Source organism: Carassius gibelio, chromosome A23, assembly GCF_023724105.1.
Source record: "Carassius gibelio isolate Cgi1373 ecotype wild population from Czech Republic chromosome A23, carGib1.2-hapl.c, whole genome shotgun sequence".
Classification (NCBI taxonomy): domain Eukaryota; kingdom Metazoa; phylum Chordata; class Actinopteri; order Cypriniformes; family Cyprinidae; genus Carassius; species Carassius gibelio.
The window spans coordinates 5,236,210-5,256,824 of NC_068393.1; the positions used below are offsets into that span (position 1 = coordinate 5,236,210).

The 20,615-nt window shown below is 37.8% G+C and overlaps 1 protein-coding gene across 8 annotated transcripts in view; it reads left to right on the forward strand.

Annotated features, from left to right (window-relative positions):
- The window catches only part of LOC127945068 (utrophin), a 192,443-nt gene extending 173,487 nt beyond the window's left edge, over positions 1–18,956 (forward strand). For all 8 annotated transcript variants that reach the window (XM_052541605.1, XM_052541606.1, XM_052541611.1 and 5 more), the window contains 6 exons: positions 10,762–10,986; positions 11,826–12,045; positions 13,678–13,747; positions 13,853–13,939; positions 16,477–16,502; positions 17,717–18,956. In XM_052541605.1, coding sequence (XP_052397565.1) covers positions 10,762–10,986; positions 11,826–12,045; positions 13,678–13,747; positions 13,853–13,939; positions 16,477–16,502; positions 17,717–17,725 — 637 coding nt within the window. In that variant the 3' untranslated portion in view covers positions 17,726–18,956. The remainder of the gene's footprint in view (positions 1–10,761; positions 10,987–11,825; positions 12,046–13,677; positions 13,748–13,852; positions 13,940–16,476; positions 16,503–17,716) is intronic.
- Positions 18,957–20,615: the final 1,659 nt, after the last annotated feature.

A 20,615-nucleotide genomic window follows, 5' to 3' on the forward strand; every position in this document is an offset into this window, starting at 1 on the left:
AGTTAAGGTAAAAGTCTGTGAAAGTGATTTGTCTCTTTGGGAAGGCACCATAATGCAATGTTTACTTGCAGAACGCAAGCTTCTAGAGGGTACAAAAGTCCGAACAGAAATAGTGAATTTTGGTAAAGGGTAAAGTGGCTATTGGTAGCCAGTGAAAACTGATGATCTGGTTTAGTTGCAGAGGTTTGATAGAACTACAGTAGCTTAAAGACCTGCCAAGAGAGCGTTGAACAAGGGCTTCTGTAGCATGTTCTGATAGAAAGGGCTTGAACTTCTTGATGCTAAATACAGCCAATCTGCAGGACTGGGCAGTTCTAACAATGTGATTTGAGAAATTCAGCTGATCATCAGTCACAACGCTAAGATTCCTGACTGTCCTGGAAGGTGTTATGGTTGATTTGCCTAGCTGGATGGTGAAATTGTGATGAAGTGATGGGTTTGTTGAAACCACAAGCAGTTCTGTCTTGGCAAGGTTGAGTTGAAGGTGATGGCTCTTCATTCAGCAAGAAATGTCTGTTAGACAAGCTGAGATTCTAGCAGCTATTGTCAGATCATCATGATGGAATGAGAGGTAGAGTAAGAAAAGCCATGTTTCTGAGTGACAGAACCTAGTGATACCATGTAGATAGAGAAGAGAAGTGGTCAAAGAACTGTGCCCTGAGGCACCCCAGTAGCTAGATGTTGTGATCAAAATATCTTGAAGGACCTATCTAAGAGATAAAACTCGGACCCTGGAGTGCAGTTCCTGAGATGCCCTTTACCATGAGGGTTGACAGGAGGATCTGGTGGTTTACTGTGTTGAGAGATTTGGTTGTAGATTGGAGTTGGAGATTTGGAAGCTGCTCTTGCCAGTCTTAGGGCTTCAACAGAACTGGACAGTTTCGGTTGAATGTCCACTTCTGAAGCCACACTGGTTGCTGTCCAGGAGGTTGTTGAATACATTGGTGAAATTATGGTGATTCAGCTTAGAGGGATAGGCATCCCACAAAATGAAAATTCTGTCATCATTTACTCACCCTTCACTTGTTCCACCACAAAAGAACATATTTTGAAGAATGTTGGTAACCAAACAATTGATGGTAGCCATTGACATCCATATTATTTGGAAATCAGTGACTACCAGCAACTGTTTGGTTACCTACATTCTCCAGAATATCTTATTTTGTGCTTAACAGAATCTCATACAGGTTTGAAACAACTTGAAGATGAACTGTACCTTTAAGAAATTGAATAAAGTTATATTTGTTATGTTACATGTGAACGAAGCTGTATCACAGTCATAATGTTTTGAGCACATTCAGAGTTAGGTTAGATGTTCTGAGAAGAATAAGAATTAATCTGTCAAAATTAAATGATAAAATAATTAAATTAATGTAATTATTTTATGTTATTATTGTATTAAAAAAATAACTTTTAAAAATAATGTAATGTAATTTAAATTAATTCTGACAGGGTGAAATGTGGTTGCTTATGTATTTCAAGGGGTTGTTAGGGTCTTCTGGGCAGTTGCTAGGTAGTAAGAAACATTAACAAATTAATTTAACAGGTATGAATTGTGTGTATTTAACCGGTGTCTCCTGCAGTCTGGCTGAACAGTAAAGAGCCATATAAATAAATGCTGCCATGTTTCTTATTTGCTTTGGTGCCGGTGGAGTCTGAATCAGATCCTTCAGGTCTCAGTGCTGACCGATACAGAATCAAATAGACAGACAAAGAGATACACAGAGAGAGAGTGTATTGGGAAATGATTAGTATGAAATGGACTCCTATTCAAAGTGCTGAAGTGAGAGAGATCAGCAGAGAAGGTATTTACTCTAAAAACGACTCAAGTCAATGTTTATTGCACTAAAACAGCTTCTTAGTTTCTTCTTTCCCAGCTTTTGAATTAAACAAGCAAAATTTGCTATTGTACTTTCAAGACTTGTATATGTTAATGACCTCTATTATAGTAGATTTTGTAGTCTGAATCAAATGTAATTATATCAAAAGACAGGATACTAATACAATCACACAAAACATGTTTTGAAATGCATTGTTTTTGCAGGATGTCTTATTCACACACAAATGTCTCCTATTGTTTTGATGAATCAGTCAAAAAGTTAAATCTTTTTTTTTTTTTTTAAAGATTGTGATTCTGAATGAGCCATTTTTGCAGTTTAGTTTTGTGTTTGAGTGCACGTTTGGTTCTCAAACACTATTTCAAAAAAGGTAAAAAAAAAAACCCCTGCTTTTGATTATCTGAGCCCTTTAAGATTGGGAACATTGAGGAACACAAACTCTGATGTTTCATATCTCTGCTGATGAAAGGAAATAATAGAAAGAGATGGACAGAGTGCAGCAGTGAGAGGAATCAGACACGCTGCGGATCTTAATCAAAGAAATGAACCTCCAGTAGCAGATACAAGCACACACTTTTATTCAGTCTCACATACCGTATGTACACATGGGTTCAAGCTTCCTGTGACTTCTGAACTCTTCATAAGATTGTTGTAAAGAAAGCTTATTATGAGCAGTATCAATGCAGGTACAGAGGCGGTACATGATGCTTGAAATCTAATTAATAAAAAAGCTAATGTGAATGATGACACACACACACACTGTCAGTTGATATGAAGCACAGAATTAAAAATAAAGCACACAGTCTCTCACAAAGCAAACAATCACACACACACACACTTACATTTGCTTAGCTGTCAAAATTTGGTGTTATTGTACATTTGGTCCTGTCCAAACAACCACAGACTTGGCAACACACATATTTTAACCCCGGGTTTGCAATTTTTATCGGGGAATTTCCTGGAAACGTGATTGGGCTAGTTTTGGACTAGTTTTGAGAAGCAGCTGGGCAGGATTTTTTGTGAAAACCTGGGAACCCTGATCTTAACGCATGTGCTGGAGACATACTACTAATTACAGGAGCGTCTTTACTGATGAGATGCGCATGAAAATCGGAAAAAAAAATTTGCACAGACCTACAATCATGGGGAAGATTTGTCCAGAAGACAATCATTGACACCCTTCACAAGGAGGGTAAGCCACAAACATTAATTGCCAAAGAAGCCGGCTGTTCACAGAATGCTGTATCCAAGTATGTTAACAGAAAGTTGAGTGGAAGGAAAAAGATGCACAACCAACTGAGAGAACTGCAGCCTTATGAGGATAGTCAAGCAAAATCCATTCAAAAATTTGATTGAACTTCACAGAATGGACTGAGGCTGGGGTCAAGGCATGCAGACGTGTCAAGGAATTTGGCCACAGTTGTCATATTCCTCTTGTTAAGCCACTGACAATGTCAGAGGCATATTACCTGGGCTAAGGAGAAGAAGAACTGGACTGCCTAGTGGTCAAAAGTCCTCTTTCGAGATGAGAGTAAACCAATGTCCAAGTAAACCAAGGTTGGAAACCAAGGTCCTAGAGTCTGGAGGAAGTGTGGAGAAGCTCATAGCTCAAGTTGCTTGAAGTCCAGTTTTAAGTTTCCACAGTCTGTGATGATTTGGTGTGCAATGTCATCTGATGGTTTTGTCAAATGCACCCGTTTACCTATAAATTTTGGAGCACTTCATCCTTCCTTCTGCTGACCAGCTTTCTGAAGATGCTGATTTCATTTTCCAGCAGGATTTGGCACATGCCCACATTGTCAAAGCACTGAAATGACCATGGTGTTGGTGTGCTTGATTGGCCAGCAAACTCACCAGACCTGAACCCCAGAGAGAATCTATGAGGTATTGTCGAGAGGAAAATGAGAAACAAGAGACCAAACAATACAGATGAGCTGAAGGTCACTGTCAAAGAAACCTGGGCTTCCAGACCACCTCAGCAGTGCCACAAACTGATCAACTCCATGACACGCTGAATTGAGGCAGTAATTAAAGCAAATAGCCCCTACCAAGTATTGAGTATGTGTACAGTAAATGAACATACTTTCCAGAAGGCCAACAATTTACTAAAAATGTGTTTTTTAAAATTTTTTTATTGGTTTTATGAAGTATTCTAATTTGTTGAGGTTGTTGAGAATTGGTGGGTTTTTTGTTAAATGTGAGCCAAATTCATCACAGTTAAAAGAACCAAAGACTTAAAATACTTCAGTCTGTGTGCAATGAATTAATTTAATACATGAGTAATAAATGAACTTTTCCACAACATTCTGATTTATTGAGATGCACCTGTATTAACACACAAATGCCTGCAGTGCTAATGTTTATTTAACAAAATCAAAGCCTTTTGGAAAATCAGTCTGTGCTGGTCAGTTTTGATATTGTGGCAGGCCGCCACAAATAAATCAATGGTTTTGAAATGCTGGATATTATACGGGTATATCATATGCTTGCATTCATTTTATCCTCGAAGATATTCCATAAGAAACATTCTGTCAGATTTCTCACTTCTGGTGATAAATAAAACAACCTACACACACGCTTATTTATTGAGAGCGATTATTGTTTAAAGCCGATGAGGGACGTTCTGACTCTAATGAGCAATCATCCTCTGCTTCCTCAAACACTACCTGAAGATTTGTCCTGTCAGAGAGTGTTTACCATAGAGAGTGTGTGTGAGTGAGTGTGTGTGAGCATCTGTGTAGTTGCACACTGTTGCATCAGTATGACTGCAATGATGCCAATGAAGATTATCAGATGATGGTCAGTTTTTCCAGGACAGACACAAACATTTGTGACTTTTGGTTTTCTGTTTGCTGAGGGTTTGCAAAGTGGTGTTAAAATAATCTTATTAACATCCCTCATGAATCTAATTACTTCTCGCTGTCTCTTTCTCTTCCCCGTCTCTTCTAAGAAGAAGGAACTAATTCCATTCCTCTTGCTGTCCCGCTAACACCTCGTTTATCTCTGTACCTAATGCATTAGCACTCTCTTTAGCATCAAATATTTGCTTGTGCGTTTGAGGTTTAGAGAGAGAATTTAGTGTTTTCTCATTACAATGTTTGTGATGGATTGGTGTGTAATGGCATTATCTGTTGGGTTTAATTGAGTGCAGGAGGGAAGATTCCCCACTCCAAAATGCCATTAAAACCCACTAGCTCTGATTTATTTATTTATTTATTTATTTTGGGGCTTTTGCCTCATTTCTATTCTACAGCTGTTCTAGAGTTTGACAGGAAAGACAGAGCGAATGGGATCTGAGCTGGATTCAAAGCATAATTTGTCCAGAACATTGAACTTATGTCGCCAATGTCCTTTAACTCATCTTTGTTTTTGGGACTATTTTTTTATAAATGGCTATAGAAGAGAGTGACGGGATGTAAGGAGGAGTTACAGGATCAGAACAGATTGAAGGTCCACCCTCAAACCTGTATGTTCCACATGAGCACCAATGCTCATCGTGCCTTTAGTGTTTTTGCAGACTGTTACACAAGAATTGAAATGGGATCAAGAATCGTGAGTAAACATTTGTGTCAGAATGTCCCGTGTTTTTGGTCATGTTTTAACCATTTGAGATATTACAGTTTTAATAATTATGCATTATTTTAATTTATAAATTGTGGCCTTGGGGAGGTCGTGGTCTAATAATTAGAGATTCGGACTCGTAATCCAAAGGTTCAATGCATGTCCTGCTTGATGTGTACCAAAAATGACTAACCAGAACCGGGACAAAAGTTTGATTTGAACCCACATTTCCCACATGAGCACCAAAGCTCAGTGTGTTTGGGTAGCATTTATTAACCACTAAGCCACAGTTCTTTCCCCCCTAGTTTTCTCTCTCAATCTGCATGGTCTTCTCTTAAACTTTGTTTGTTTCCACACTCATGTTAGCGTTCTCATTTCTCGTTCCTGCCCTTAGAGCTTATGAACTCTGTTTACACTCCAGCTGATCAATGCAGCCCATGCAGAATCACAGACACAAGCGGGACGTCTCCTGTACCCCTTTTGTCTCGTCTCAGCCCCGGGGTGTAAAACAGCAGCTGTCTGATGTGAAATCTCATCTGCACTGAGAGAAAGGGAGCGTGCGATTGCTTTGTCTCCAATTTGTGCTTCTCTTTCTGCTCTCTCCCGGGTCCTGTGGGAGATGTAGGCAGTGATGTGGTTTTCCGTTAGTGTCTTGTTCTTCAGTGCTCAGATTGAATGCTTTCCAGATCTGTCTCTCCTCCTTCCAGTGAAATAGTACAGCTACAAAACTTCTTTGCTTCCTTTAAATCCGAGTTCCTGTTTTGAGCATTCTCCTCTTGGGTCCGTCCATCTGGACAGTTATATTTCAGACATAACTTCGGGCAGGCTGAACACTCCAGCACTGTTTCAGTAGTGTAGAGGTGTTTGAGTTGTGAAATGTATCGGCTCAGTCCTGTGTGAGAGTTAGACAGGTGGAGTGAGTAATGGGCTGATAACAAGGAGAGCGGCCCTGTCACGCTCTCTGTGACTGTTTTACTAATGGACCTGCTGGGAACAGCGCTCCTTTTGGAAGCTTTCATTGACTTAAATGAGTCTCATATTCTTCATCTAAAAAAAAAAAAAAACACTGTGAAAGAAGTAAGCAGGAACGGAAAAGCTAAATGAAATCTAAATATTCAATGAGTGAAAGAAGAAAATTGGAAAGCTGAAACAAAATGAAAGTAGAGGAACATCCCTGAAAGAGAAACAATTGATTCATCAGGAAAGACGAACTTTGAAGTGAGAAAAAAGTGAACAAGTAAAGTTGCTTGAAGTCTTTTGAGTGTCTGTGAAGAATATGAGTCTATGAGAATATGAATTAAAGGTGTTTATTTTGACAAGTATCACTTTACATTTACACTGAAGGAACTTCTGGACAGGTTTTTGTCACTATTTTTCAACATTTAGGCAGCTGGTTTAATCCTGAGCGTCAGTGGGAGGGTGGAAAATGAACTTGAAATGCTTCAAAAGTGCAGAATACTGTATGTCCCTTTAAGAGTTTGGCACATCATGACCACATCTTTAAAGCCTTCAGAGCTTGTTTTATACGGTTGTGGATGTGTCCAGGCGAGCTCAGCGGGTGTCCTTCACACAACAAGTGTATGATAATTAGAGAGCTAATAAGCCGTAGCCTGATTTTCCTCCTCACAGAGGGAGGTCCGTGTCTCGAATCTGCACTGATGCTACACGAGAGATCAAACATTGAAACTCTCTTTCCTTCATTACCGCCATATGTTGTCTAATGTTTACACTGAACAAGGTCACCTGTACATTCACACATGCCGAAATAGCAAGAAAATATGTGCAAGTCACATTAAACGCCCAAAAGGTCAAAAGAAAAACGTTAAGAAATTTCAGTTTTCCAAAAGTAAATAATTACAATTAAAATAATATAGGTTTTCCTTTTGATAGATGTGTTTTGAAATGATTAGTTCACTTCCAGAATAAAAAGTGTCCTGATAATTTCCTCACCCTTATGTCATCCAAGATGTTCATCACGTTCTGTCTTCAGTCGCAAAGAATTTAATGTTTTTTAGGTAAAAAAATTTTTTTTCCATATAATGGACTTCAAAGGGAACCAATGGGCTGAAGGTCCAAAGTGCACCTTCAAAGGGTTCTGCACGATCCCTTATCTAGCGAAACCATTGGTCATTTTCTTAAAAAAAAACATCTATATACTTTTTAACCACAAACGCTGGTCTTGCACTAGCTTGACTTCATGCATTACACAATCACGTTGGAAAGGTCACGCAGAAGTGTAGGCAGAAGCACCAACCCAGCTTTTACAAAGAGAACATGCAAAGAAAGTCAATCACCCTTCACAAAAAAAAGGTAAAACCATTATGTCAGATCATTTTTGAAGTTGGAGGAGAAAATTAGATGTTTTTTGCCCCACCCTTTGTTTCTGAACCGGAGTACACAGACGAAGAGCAAACCACGCGTGAATTACCAACGGGATTACGTCATGCAGAACGTGCATCGCAGAGCAAGTGCAAGATGAGCACTAGCTCATTTTTTTTTTTTTTTTTTTGAAAATCACAGGCTAGATAAGATCCATATTCCTCGGCTGGTATCATGCATAGTGTCCATTATATGTTTTCCTTAAAAACCTTAAATTCTTTGCTACTGAAGAAAGAAAGACATGAACATCTTGTATGACATAGGGTTGATGAAAATACCAGGATTTTTTTTTTTTCTGGAAGAGAACTAAACCTTTAATTGTCATTTTGATCTTTTTACATATTTCTTTCGAAATTTGTGGTGAAATATGTCTTGTGCATGGCAAGCTCCCCATGATTCACCCACACACAGGTTTTGTAGATATCTGATATATGAGAGGTGGGGGTCTGAATATTTATCTGAGGCTGTGAAACCTTGACTGCTGAGCAGTCGAACGCAATTTTTAGCATTTGTGTATGTTTGTTATTCTTCAAATAAACATTCCTGAGTGTTACAATAAAAGAAACCAAAGAAACTTTCAAGCGATCAAACCTGAAAGCAAGGCAGACGGGTTTGCCAATTGTGAAAGAGAGCTGAATGAAAGAAGGATGAAGGGAAGGAGACTGGAGTCGTCGGGGGAGTTTCTCCTCTGATGGTGTTTGAGATTGAATGTGACGGCTGGGACACAGACTCTTGACTGATGCTGCTGGAGACAGACATGGCACCTGCACTCATCTCTCTTTCATCCCTCTATACCTCTCTATCTCTGGCCATCTTCTCACCAACACTTCAGTTCTCTCACAAACAGCTTATTCTCAAATGCCCTTTTTCCCTTTATTCTACAGTATTTGCCAGACTGCACTGATATACCTCAGACATATATCATATATATAATGACTAAGTTTTAATTTTTGAGATTGCTCTTTTCTTCTCTTGCATATATATATTACATGAATATCATTTTAATTTATTAGTAAACTCAATATTAGTTGAGTTATTTGATATAATACTATATATATTGCAGTATTGAGTATGAGATTCTTTTGCATTACAGTAATAAAAAATTGTGATTCATTGTCATTAAAAATAATGCAAATAGGCTTAGCTTTTTAATGCAATATGACAAACTGTGATTCACAAAATTATTGAACAATATTCATTTATATCCCAAACAAGTACACAGAAAGAAGAAATAACTTTACTTAATATTTTACTTAAGGGAAATATTTTCACTGTAACTTTGTTTGCCTTTTTGCTTTATTTTTTTTTCAATATGTTTATTATTTTATATAAACCATTTTATTTATAAGCATTTTAAGTAATTTATTTAAAAGTAAACTTACCATACATTCTACACTTAAATCGTACCTTAATGTATATTTGTTGTGCTTCATTGGTATTCAAAAATATGAAGAAAACAACTCAATGATGCTAAAAATATGCTTTTTTAAATTATTATTATTCAAAATGACCCAAACATTTCATGCCAGTTCTATCTAATTCACGATGTTATTAATTGATATTCATTTATACCACAAAGTATTGTTATTTAACCCATACTTAAAAATGTCTGAATATCATTACCTCATATAAATATCAATTTAAAATAATCTCTAAATAATTAATGTCATAGTTGATGTGAACTACACCTCTAGATACATAAAGACTTCACTCATTGTATCTAAAATCACAAAGAAATAAAATAAATAAAAGTTCCAGACCACCAGTTTAGAGTAATTGCAAAATAGCTCAGAAACTTGAAGCTGATTATGAGAAAAGCTTTTGAAGCATTTGTTAGCAGATGACACTTTGATATGTTATATAATGCAATGAAATTCACACATTTTGAAGTGTGGCTTGTGTGTGTTTTCAGTGTGTTTTCAACCCATGTGTCACTGTATCATCCCAGCTAAAGCTTTAACACTTTTCTTCTGCTGTTTTGCAAGTGCTCCCCTTTCTTTCAGGGAATGCAAAGATACTTGTGTGTGTTGTGTCAGCTGTGTGTGGCTGCTTTATCCAGCATCTGCTGGTGTTGGCAGGTTGTTAGCAGAGACCCTGTGATGCAGTGCCCATGTAATCTCTCTGATTAGTCTTTGTGTGTGTGCATCCAGATGAGTGCTGCATTCAGACTCCGGGGAGCATGTGAACACACACCTGAGACTCATTATGCACACAGCTGTTTGGACAGCACACATCCAATACCTTGTCTCCTATTTTCACTCAGACTCACTTTATCCTGTCGGCTTGTCGAATCTCAGCGTTTGGATCCCGCTGTGGCATAAAAGAACATCTTAATTATGCTTCTGTCTGTAACAGTTTACATGCTGTGACGGCTGCAGGTCTGCAAGCCTTGCTGTGACTGTTGCTCAGGCTTAGAGCTTGGGTTTTGGTCAAAGTATTAAACTTTTGTGCATAACTTGTACCGTTCATGCTGCAGATGTGAATTATACATGCTATTACTATGCTGTCAATTTAACACGTTCAAATTATGAAATAAAATAATGCATTAAAATGAACTAATTTAACTCATACAAAATCGGCAGGTCCTAATAAATTGGAACCTTATTTTTTAAAGCCAGCAACTGATTTTATTGCCCCACCACTGACTCATATTTTTAAACTCTCTTGTGATTCGAATGAAATTTCACTTCTATGGAAATCAGCTTTTGTTCTTCCCCTGTTTAAAGGTGGGAGATCCTACACATCGATTTAAGTACCGGCCAATTTCCAAGCTATCTGTCTTGGCCAAAGTCCTCAAAACCTTTGTCAGCAATCAATTTAAGGACTTGTCCTGTCTGAGTTTCAATCTGGTTTTAGAAAACATCATAGTAACAATGTTACAGCCACATTGTAGCCTTAAAGGTTTATGTGTAATAAATTCTGTTTTAAATAAAAAAACTCATGCCGCAAAATGTAAAAATCGAATGTTTCTCTTGTTCTGTAGGGATGAGGAACACGCTTTAATCCTGCAGTACTGTCAGACTTTGGGAGGGGAGGGCTCATCCTTCAGCCAGCCCCAAACCCCCGCCCACATCAGCAGGAGCCCCGCCCATAAAACTCACAGCCCCGCCTACCTGCTCCAGAGCCCCACCCAGATCCTGCAGGCTGTGGAGAGGGAGGAGCGAGGAGAGCTGGAGCGGATCATAGCACGACTGGAGGAGGAGCAGCGGTAGGTTACAGATATAATTGATGTCCACATCAAACACACCATGAAATCAAAACAGACAATTCTTATTTTTTATGGAATATTGCAGTGTTTAACAATGAGCAAGTCTAGCTGTGATCTTTAAGCTGAATGATCGGAAGTCCTTTTCAAGGAAAGCTGTCCCATAAATATTGTTTTTGTTTTACACTAAAGTAGCTTTTAAAATCATAAAAAGTGTGAAATATGGCAGAAAGGCTTCCACAATTCAAAATTCAGTCTGTTTTATTTGCAGTGCACTGGAAAAGAAATTTGAATACCACTCCAGAAACTCAGTTCTAATTATGTCATGCAAATGTTTGTGTCAGTCTAAACAGATGCATTAACAGCTGTTCATTTGAGTTAAAAAGTCTATCTCACCAAATATTAATCTTGGTGTGAATGTAGCACGAGTCTCAGGACAATAACTGATTTGATGGGAACCAGAGCTTCTAACAGATGGCATTGCCATTGTAAACTGCAGTTTCTCCCATTCATACAATAAATAATGGTTTAACTTTTAATGTAATTAATGTTATTAATGTTAAGGTTAAAATTATTCAATGGCAGAGTCTCACTATAATTAGTCTGGTTATGATTTGCATCTGTTTAGCATGTGTTTGGCAATGGGCTGTTCTTTAGCTTTCTAACAATAGGCTGAATTAGGCTGCAGGTCCCTATAGGTTCACTTTTTTTCATTGCCTTTCAAAGCAAGAACATAAAAGAACCTGGCGCAGCATCCGACAGTCATAACTCAAACTCACAATAAACCAAAAGCCGGTGTTATATATGGCTTATAAACATTCTCTCTGTCTGTCCGTGGTCAGGACCCTGCAGAGGGAGTATGAACAGTTGCGCCAGCAGCACGGTCAGCCCGGCGCGGGGGCCACAGCTGTTGGCGGGACCCCTGAGGAAGCTGACCTGTTAGCTGAAGCTAAACTCCTGCGACAGCACAAGGGACGGCTGGAGGCCCGCATGCAGATACTGGAGGACCATAACAAACAGCTGGAATCACAGCTCTACCGACTACGCCAGCTGCTGCATCAGGTATCACACTCGCTAGTGAACTGCCTCCCTAGAAGTCATTTTAAAAGGTGCTAGGCAGCAAAACTTTACCTTCTAAAAGCTGAAATGCACGACGTGACTTGTGCCTCGATTTTCAGTCTGGAGGAGTAGACACTTGTTGCCAGAAGTCAGAGCCAGTCTGCAGATTTTAGGCCCTTGGGTGACAGATTTATGCAGAAAAAGACAACGAGGCTCATTTGAGTTTGTTGTGTTTGGGATGGCTTGATGGACTGCTAGTGTGTGCTCCTTAGTTTTTCCTCTGCAACCATTTACAAAGTGTATGTTGCCTAGTGTTATAAAATCAAATCAGATTTGAAAAGTTATGTATTTCAGCCTTTAAAATTATTAGTTGTGGCCAAATTCTTAGGCAGATGGGAAATGGCAGATGAGAAATTGATTACAAATATAATAATGTACTCATTCTCTACTCGTATCACACGGATTAGCGAAAATGACAAAAAAAAGCTGTATTGTGCACTTTGCACTTTGAAACCCATTTTCAAAAGTTCAAACGTCCATGCCCCTAAGCTGCACGGCCAAAATACATAAAAAGTTTCAATTTTTTAGTTGAAAACCGTGTTGTGTAAACAGCTGCTTAGAGTAGCATGTCATTAGCTTAGCAACATGCTAATGTCAAACTCTACTGGAATCCGTTTTCACACTAGAATGCCTGAAAAAGGTCTGTGGTGAACACAAGCTACATTTTATTCTACTACATAAAATATATAATATAATAAATATATATATTTATTTATTTATTTTAGGTTTGTTTTTAGTTTTTTTTATAGTTTTTTTGTTTTTGTTTTTATGTGCAATTGTATTTAGGCTATATACAAAATTTGATGAAAATGTGTAAGACTCATTGACTTTTTTTATTCACAGAGTATGTTTTATGTGGTAATCCAAAAACCATTTGAAAAATCTTATTGGGTTTTAGTCATGGGAGCCCGGGTGATGCTAACTTTAAGGCTGTCCAACAAAAATATGTCACCCCTGCAGCACTGTGTCGCAATACAGTTTGAATCTTATGTAGCCTTTTTGATTATTGGAACTAAAGCCTAGCATCTAATTCTGGCCAAGAACTGTTCTCGTAGGCTTTCCCGTTTTTTTGAATATGCACCAACCCGTCCCTGAACCGTCCCTTGAATGTGAAGCTGAGACTAACATTCACTCTTCAGCTTCAGTTCCAGCTCTACCGCACTCTATAAACTGCTATTGTTCTATCCTTCAATGGGCTTCATGGTCTAACGGGCAATGCCAGCGAGTCCAACAGTGCCAATAGTGCTGTGAATCAAGCGCAGGCATTCAGTGAGCCCTGATTTAGAGTAACAGTCATTTATTTGGTCTCCTGAGGGCCTGACTCACCGCACTGGGCCTCGGTTTAGCCAGATGGCCTTGTCAAAGGCTCTTAGCTAAATAAACACAATCTAACTCAATATCCAAGAAGGCAAATAAGACTGACATTCCAGCCAGACATTTCTGGCCACTTTGATTTCTATAGGCAGTAATGATGGAAGCACTAATATATTTTTCAATATTTGATACTGTGTTGTAAGTTTATTACTATCAGTTAGGGTTATGCTGATTTGAAATCATGCCTATCTCTCTTTCCAGCCTGAGTTAAATGGCTCGTCCTCTTCTGGCTCTCTCCATCAGGATACAGCAGGACAGGCCGAGCTCCCAGGTGCAGATAAACACACACACACACAACACTGGGTGATTATACTGAGGGCTCTGATGGACTTCTTTCTGTATTAATGTGTTGAGTGTATTCTGTGTGTGTCTTCAGAGGAGTTTCTCCATCAGTGTGCTAACAGTAACTCTGATCTGGCTGAGGTTGTGGAACAGATTAACCACAGTTTTCCTGCATGCTCTCGTAAGTCTAACGCTTGGATTTCGTCGCTCTCAATCTATCTCTCAGCATGCCAGCTATTACTCTTCTGTCTTCTGGGTTTTTGACCTCCTTCCTTCCTTATTTCCCAGGGTGCAGTGAAGTCTTTGACTGCATCCCAGTAGATCGCAACAGTTGTGGTCTGAAAAAAAAAAATCCAATTCAGTTTCCTTCGTAGAGAAATCGAATTGAATAATTTCCAGTGAGATACTACACTCCCCATAATCCTGAAGAGAGATCCATCTATCAGAAGTGACTGATAACATTGAAATGGGAATGGCTTACAGCATTATTAATAACATCATTACATTATTGTATATTTGTATATTTTGGGAAACATAGGAAATATGTATATACTATTATAGTATTTATTAATATTTTGAATTAGCTTTTATATTTTCATATATATATATATATATATATATATATATATATATATATATATATATATATATATATATATATATATATATATATATATATATATATATATATATTCTGTTTGTGTTTGCATTTTTACAATATGATATAGCTTCAGTCATTTTTACATTTAGGTAAAGTTTAATAAAACCCTTCATTTCAGCACATCACTTCTCAACACAGTGAAAAGAGTAGGAGTGGAGGGGAGGAGAGAACACAACCGTTTTGTCTGATCCACACAGTTTTATTTTGCTTCAATGGCATCAAAGGTTCTCATAAATGCATGCAGCTATTCATAATTGCACTCAACAAAATCCCCTGTATTTTGAGTGCACAGTGCATAACACAAATACACACAGTTTATTTTATTGCACTAATGCACTAACAAATGCAAGCCGTTTCCATTTGCATAAAAAAAGTGAATGTGCATTTGCATTTGCATTTTTTATAACTTGTGATCTTGACTCAGTGAAATGCTGTGATGGTGTTTGTGTCCATGACAGTCAGTCCTCCTCTTAATGAATCTAGAAACTCTCAGATGATGACTGCTCATTGCACTCAAACATTTCAAAGCTGCTGGTTGATTGAAAGCCTGTCGCTCTATCAGCATCACAAGGGAGGACGCACACTCGACGCTTGCAAGTGTTTCTGTAAGGTATCGACTCAGAAGTGCAGTTTGAAGCACTTGTCTCAGGACAATGTGGCGTGATGTCATGAATAATTATGAGACAGCACCTTCTCATAGGACAAATCCATGGAGTCACATGAAAAATGATGCTTTCATGCAATATACTCTGTCTTTTTAAACCCTGAAAATAGCTAAGAATTTCCCTAATAACAGACTGACTGTAATATTGTTTCATTGTATTAGATTTGCTCTAACAATTTTTTAAGTCAAAACAGACTTGGGTATGAAATGAACACCTGTCACAATCTGCATGCTTGTATTTTCGGTGTAGTGATGGGTAATTTCGCTCATCTTCCAGCCATTGTGACAGGCGACCTGTAAGACATCTCGAGATGACAGTTGACAAACAATGTGTTACGCAGAAGCAGCCATGCATGCTTGAAGATGCCATGCAATTATGCGACACATTGCACTGTATTACAGACAAGCCCTAGTATTTAGGATGGACAGTATTCAAATTGGTTCACACCCTCGGTCCTATTCTCATTTTCTTTCACATAATTGCTAACGCCAATCAAAGACTACTAGATTTCTTCTATCAAAGAACATTAAAAAATAGAAATCCTTAACAATCCCAGAAATGTGTCTCAGATGACAGTATTTTAGAGTGTGCACTGGGCTTTGGCTACTGCATTAGTTTATTTATCTTCATTAATTGAAATAGACTTTCTTCTAGTAAATCATTGCTACACAAATTTTTCGCTCAAAATCCATCTGAAATTTTAGACAAAAATCAATTTCAATCGGGTTGCCTCTTCCTCTATATAAACAGTTTTTACCGCCATCCCAGAATCCCTCATCTTACGACTGTCAGTCTTCCAGATCCAACACTCTTCTGCCTTTGTGAATTATGTTTGTAGTCGCTGTTGTTTGGAAGAAAATGGCATAGCGAAGCCTTTAGAGACTGCGTTTTGTGGAATAGCTCGACTTGAGTGTTTTTGTTACCTAGAAGTTTCTGATAAGATTTTATTGTTAGTGTTGAACTTCATTTTGAATTCCGCCCAGACCTCGGCTTGCATTGTTAGCTAGAAACTGTAAAATATTGATCTTGGCACATTGTCGTTTCACTGCATTGGGCCCTTGTGTGCTGCGAGCTTCGGTCTGGGAGAGGATATGGAGCCATTTCCATGTTCTTTGTTTGATGGGAGAGTTTTAATGAAGGCACAGGTGATTTGAGTGTTCGGAGCCGTCTCATGCTTGTTTGCTGTCGTCTCCCTGTAGAGTTCATTAAAGCATTTTGCTCAGTGTTCAGAAAGAGCAATCCCCTGAGTCTGAGCTTGAACGCTCTAAATTAAAAGTTTAGCCATTGTGGAGAGTCTGCATGTGTTGTTCTTGTCAGGACTGTCTTGGTTAGGATAGCTGTTCTTTTGTCCTAATTGTGTCTCTCTTTGTCTTTCCCTTCTGGGTCCTGTAGCGTCAAGTGTGTCCTCAAGGCCGAAGGTAAGTCTCACCACATGTAACAGTAAAAGCACAGTAATTCACTCTGACCACCAAAAGAACTGGAAATTCTGCGACACATTTTTACCAAAAATCCTTCTCTAATCTCCTTGCAAATGAATCTGAAAGCATGGGGCATTTTTGTTCACTGCTCCATTAGTTTGCTTGCACCAGCTCATATAGAAACATTATCAATAAGGAGAAATATTTTTTTTTGTTTTTATGAGCCGTCATTGGATGTAAACATCTTCGAGACAACTTGTACGAGAAGATCCATCACAGGCAATGTTTCTGTGATGATTTATTGACTGGTTTTATTTGAAGAAGTTGGGTTTGATGCACTGACGTAGTTAAAGTATTGGGAATTGAGAATTCTTACACTGTTAAAAATGAAGAATCTAAAATATTTTTTCTTTATGAAATCATTGATGCCAGTTAAGAATCTTTATTTTTAAGAGTGTATTCAGTATATGTTTTCATTAAAAACTGGAACAAACGTATTTTTATTAAGGTTGGTTCCTTCAACAGTTCTCAACAGAGTCTCAGCTATTGCAGCAAGACTCAAAAAACTCTGAATATGAAAATTGTCCACTTACCGAATTAGTAGTTACTTACTCAAGGCATTCATTTAATTATGCCTAAATTAAAATGAACTGTTTCGCAACCCAGTGAAATCCAAACTGTAACTGTGTAAGCTATAGTGCTGCAGGAACGAGTCCTAAAACCCAGAAACCAATTAGCTTCTTTTGAACTTTTGCTTCAGTCATCAAAATAAATGGGTTTTTGAAAACCCATAATATATTATTATTTATTTATTTAATTTTTTTTGGTTAAAGGCCTGAAATATAGTCTATGGTTAACAAACTCAAGATATTTTCTCGTTGTGTCCAAATGAGACTGCAGAAGTTATCTGAGGATATTTTACAACATCGAACCAAAGAAATAAACTCATCTACAGTCTGCTTTTACAGCCTTAATGTGCATATATTTGTGCTCTTACAAACTATTATAAATCAAACTTTCCAACTTGTCGATTTTAAATAAAGAACTCATGTGATGTGAAGTCATGTGATCATGGTGTAGTTTGATTACAGCCTACGTTTAGCTTTTAAACTTCTGGCAATTTATTTTAGGCTTCAAAATTCATAAAAGTTGGATTTTGTCGAGAAAAGCAGGGTGATGCCAACACTTACACATTTATGAATGTTTGTGTCCAGGTGATGTGAAGGTTTTCAGCAGAACATCCCTTTGGAAATCTTGCGGACATGAAGAGCAGACTCAAACTAGACATGACAAGAAGATTCCCGTTCTAGAGATGCAGATTCCCTCTAGGCTGTTTGTCCTCGAACCCAAAGACTGGCCCACACAGTTAATTCAATGGCTATTACTACTGCGTCTGTCTGTACTATGCAACTGTACATTTGATTAACATGTAGATTGTACGTGAGGTGTATCTGCCCATTGTTTTAATACTCAGATGATTATTTAGGGTTATGGGGGCCATTTATGGTATAACATGTATGCTTTTATTACTGTGTTCACCAAGGAACCACACTGCTACCACACGCAGCTCACATCAGTTGCTGTTCAGAATGGCACGGTGTCTTTCTACAGACGTGGTTATTAGTTTAATCAGAAAACGAGTTGAACATCCGTGTATATGAAGACGAAGCGGTCTCGTAATGCTAAACCGTTAACGAATGTTGCCCCCAGCATTATTCTGTTCAACTTTAAACTGTTTTGACAGTGTTTGCCGTGAACTCGGGTAGCAGCGCATCTGAACCCTCACTGAATTTCTAGAGCGCATGCACAGATGATGTACAACACAATCATTCGAACACGTCGAAAACACCCTTTTGTGCCTATAAAGCATCCATTCCAGGAGAGACGAGTGGCTGAGAGATGCGTATTTCTCAAAACTGTGTTGAAAGATTATATTATAAAAAGTCAAATGTAGGAAATGTGGATTTTTAGGACGTTTGGCCCAAGATGATTTATCTTTGTGTAGTATAGTTTTCTAAATAAATGTTTAAAAAAAATGTAATTAGAGAAAGCCATGATTGCCTTGCTACCTCAGACATCAGTCAATCAGTCATTCATTGGTATGACTGTCGATTAATCTTACTCTCCCACTTCCAAAAACAAAACTAAGGAAATCGCCCCAATGGTCGTTCCATAATGTTGCACTTGCTACGCAAGTAAGCTTCCCCGATGAATACTTTGTGTTTGTCCCTTGTTTTCCTGGCAGTCCTTTGATTTTTCCACATGGTGTATTTGTGGTGTATTCAGTGAAGTGTTTAACATTACTGTAACACCTGCAAAACTTTGTTCTGAAGCTGATTGTAGTGAAGTCACCGATGCTGTGCTGTTCTGACCCAAGATAGATCAATAAGACCCAACACACTACATGTAATGAGGTTCCATATGTTTTATTCAAAATAAAGATTTTATAATGAGTGTTTTCTTGTGCTTTTGTCTCATATTGTCTTATTACACTAAGGGGAGAAAGTTATAATGGAATAGTTTTAAGGTTCATTTTCCTGTGTGTTTCCATTTCTCCATTTCTTTCTTTCTTTGGAGCACAAAAGAAGATATTGGGTAGATTGTTCATGTTGCTCTTTTTTTATACAGTGTATGTGAATACAGTCAAGCTCCAAAAATGACAAGAAACAGCCTAAAATGATTGTATAGTAGGAGTAGACCTTAAATAACTATAGGTTTGAGCAACAACATGTGTTTGAGCAGACTATGAAACAATTCAGATTTTATTTATTTATTTATTTATTTTTAAATATGAGGATCTGGAAAGCAAATGACGATTAAACACACAACAGTGAAATAAAAAAAGTAAAAGAGTAAACTGGTTGAAAAAAGTCTTGTTAGTAATACAATTATACTAAAATTTGTACTTGGACTCTTAATACAGTACGTTATTAAATAAAATGTTTTGTACTAAACACAGTTTATGCTTGTCAAAAGTATATTTCTGCCTATAAATTTGTTTTAATGTCAAGAACATTAGCCATGAATTATTAAATAATTATTTTCTTCTTCTTTAAATGGCAGCTGCGCTGTAGGGTAAATGTCAGTGGCTCTACTAATAGTACCAGTGCACTTTGCCTGGGAACAGGCAGGAAATACTATTAGACTGGTGAGAATTGAAAAGCTTGAGGGCAGGGGTGTCAGGGCCAAATTTGTTTCTGAAAATCAGAGCGAGCACTTGCAAAAAGATGAAAAATATATATTTTTTTCTTTCTTACAAATGTAGGGGAGGAAACAAGACGAACAATCTTCTGCAGGTTCAAAGAAGCAATATTTCATATTTCACTCTAACCTTGTTTGCAATGTGAATGTAAAAAGTGGCACAGTTTACCCATCTTGACTAGATTTATATTAGTCTGTGGGGCTGCTGTAGCACCTGATATGAACCTGCTCTATCACAAGCTTCAGCCTGCCTCAGCTGAACGAAGAGGGATGATTTTCAAGATGCTTTTCCTTCACGGCACAATTCTCGGGTGAGAGATGTTATAATAATAATAAATAAATAAAAAACACCTAATATCCATATATTGTTGCAATGTGTCTCTGCTTAAGTCTTCTTACTGAATTCAACATTAATGCACAGTTGACTTACTATATTTACTTTAACATGTCCCTTATTGTGCGAAATTCATCAGTACACGTTATTACATGAAATGTTCCTTTTCAACTATCTCAAATGTCTTTTTTTAACCCCTTTCCTCCAAACACTTGATCCTCTTAGGATGATAAATATGGATTATTCTCCCTCACTGATGTCACTTCATTTCAGCACTTTACTTTATACCATAATCTCTAACTTCTGCTAACTGTCAAGCTCGCGTTCACGAGAGAGTGGCATCCAGCTGATGGTGTAGGATAAAGGCATAGCGTAAGCTCCGGTGAGAATTAGAGACTACGGTTTAGAAAGTTTAAATATTAATACTTTTCTTATGTAAGCGCATTGCTTTGGGTCGTGTTGAGCGCTTATTATGATGGATAGATGCACTTTTTTGGGCTTCAAAATCTCAGCACCCATTCACTGCCATTATAAAGCTTGGAAGTTTCAGGAATTCTTTTATATTACTTATATTGTGT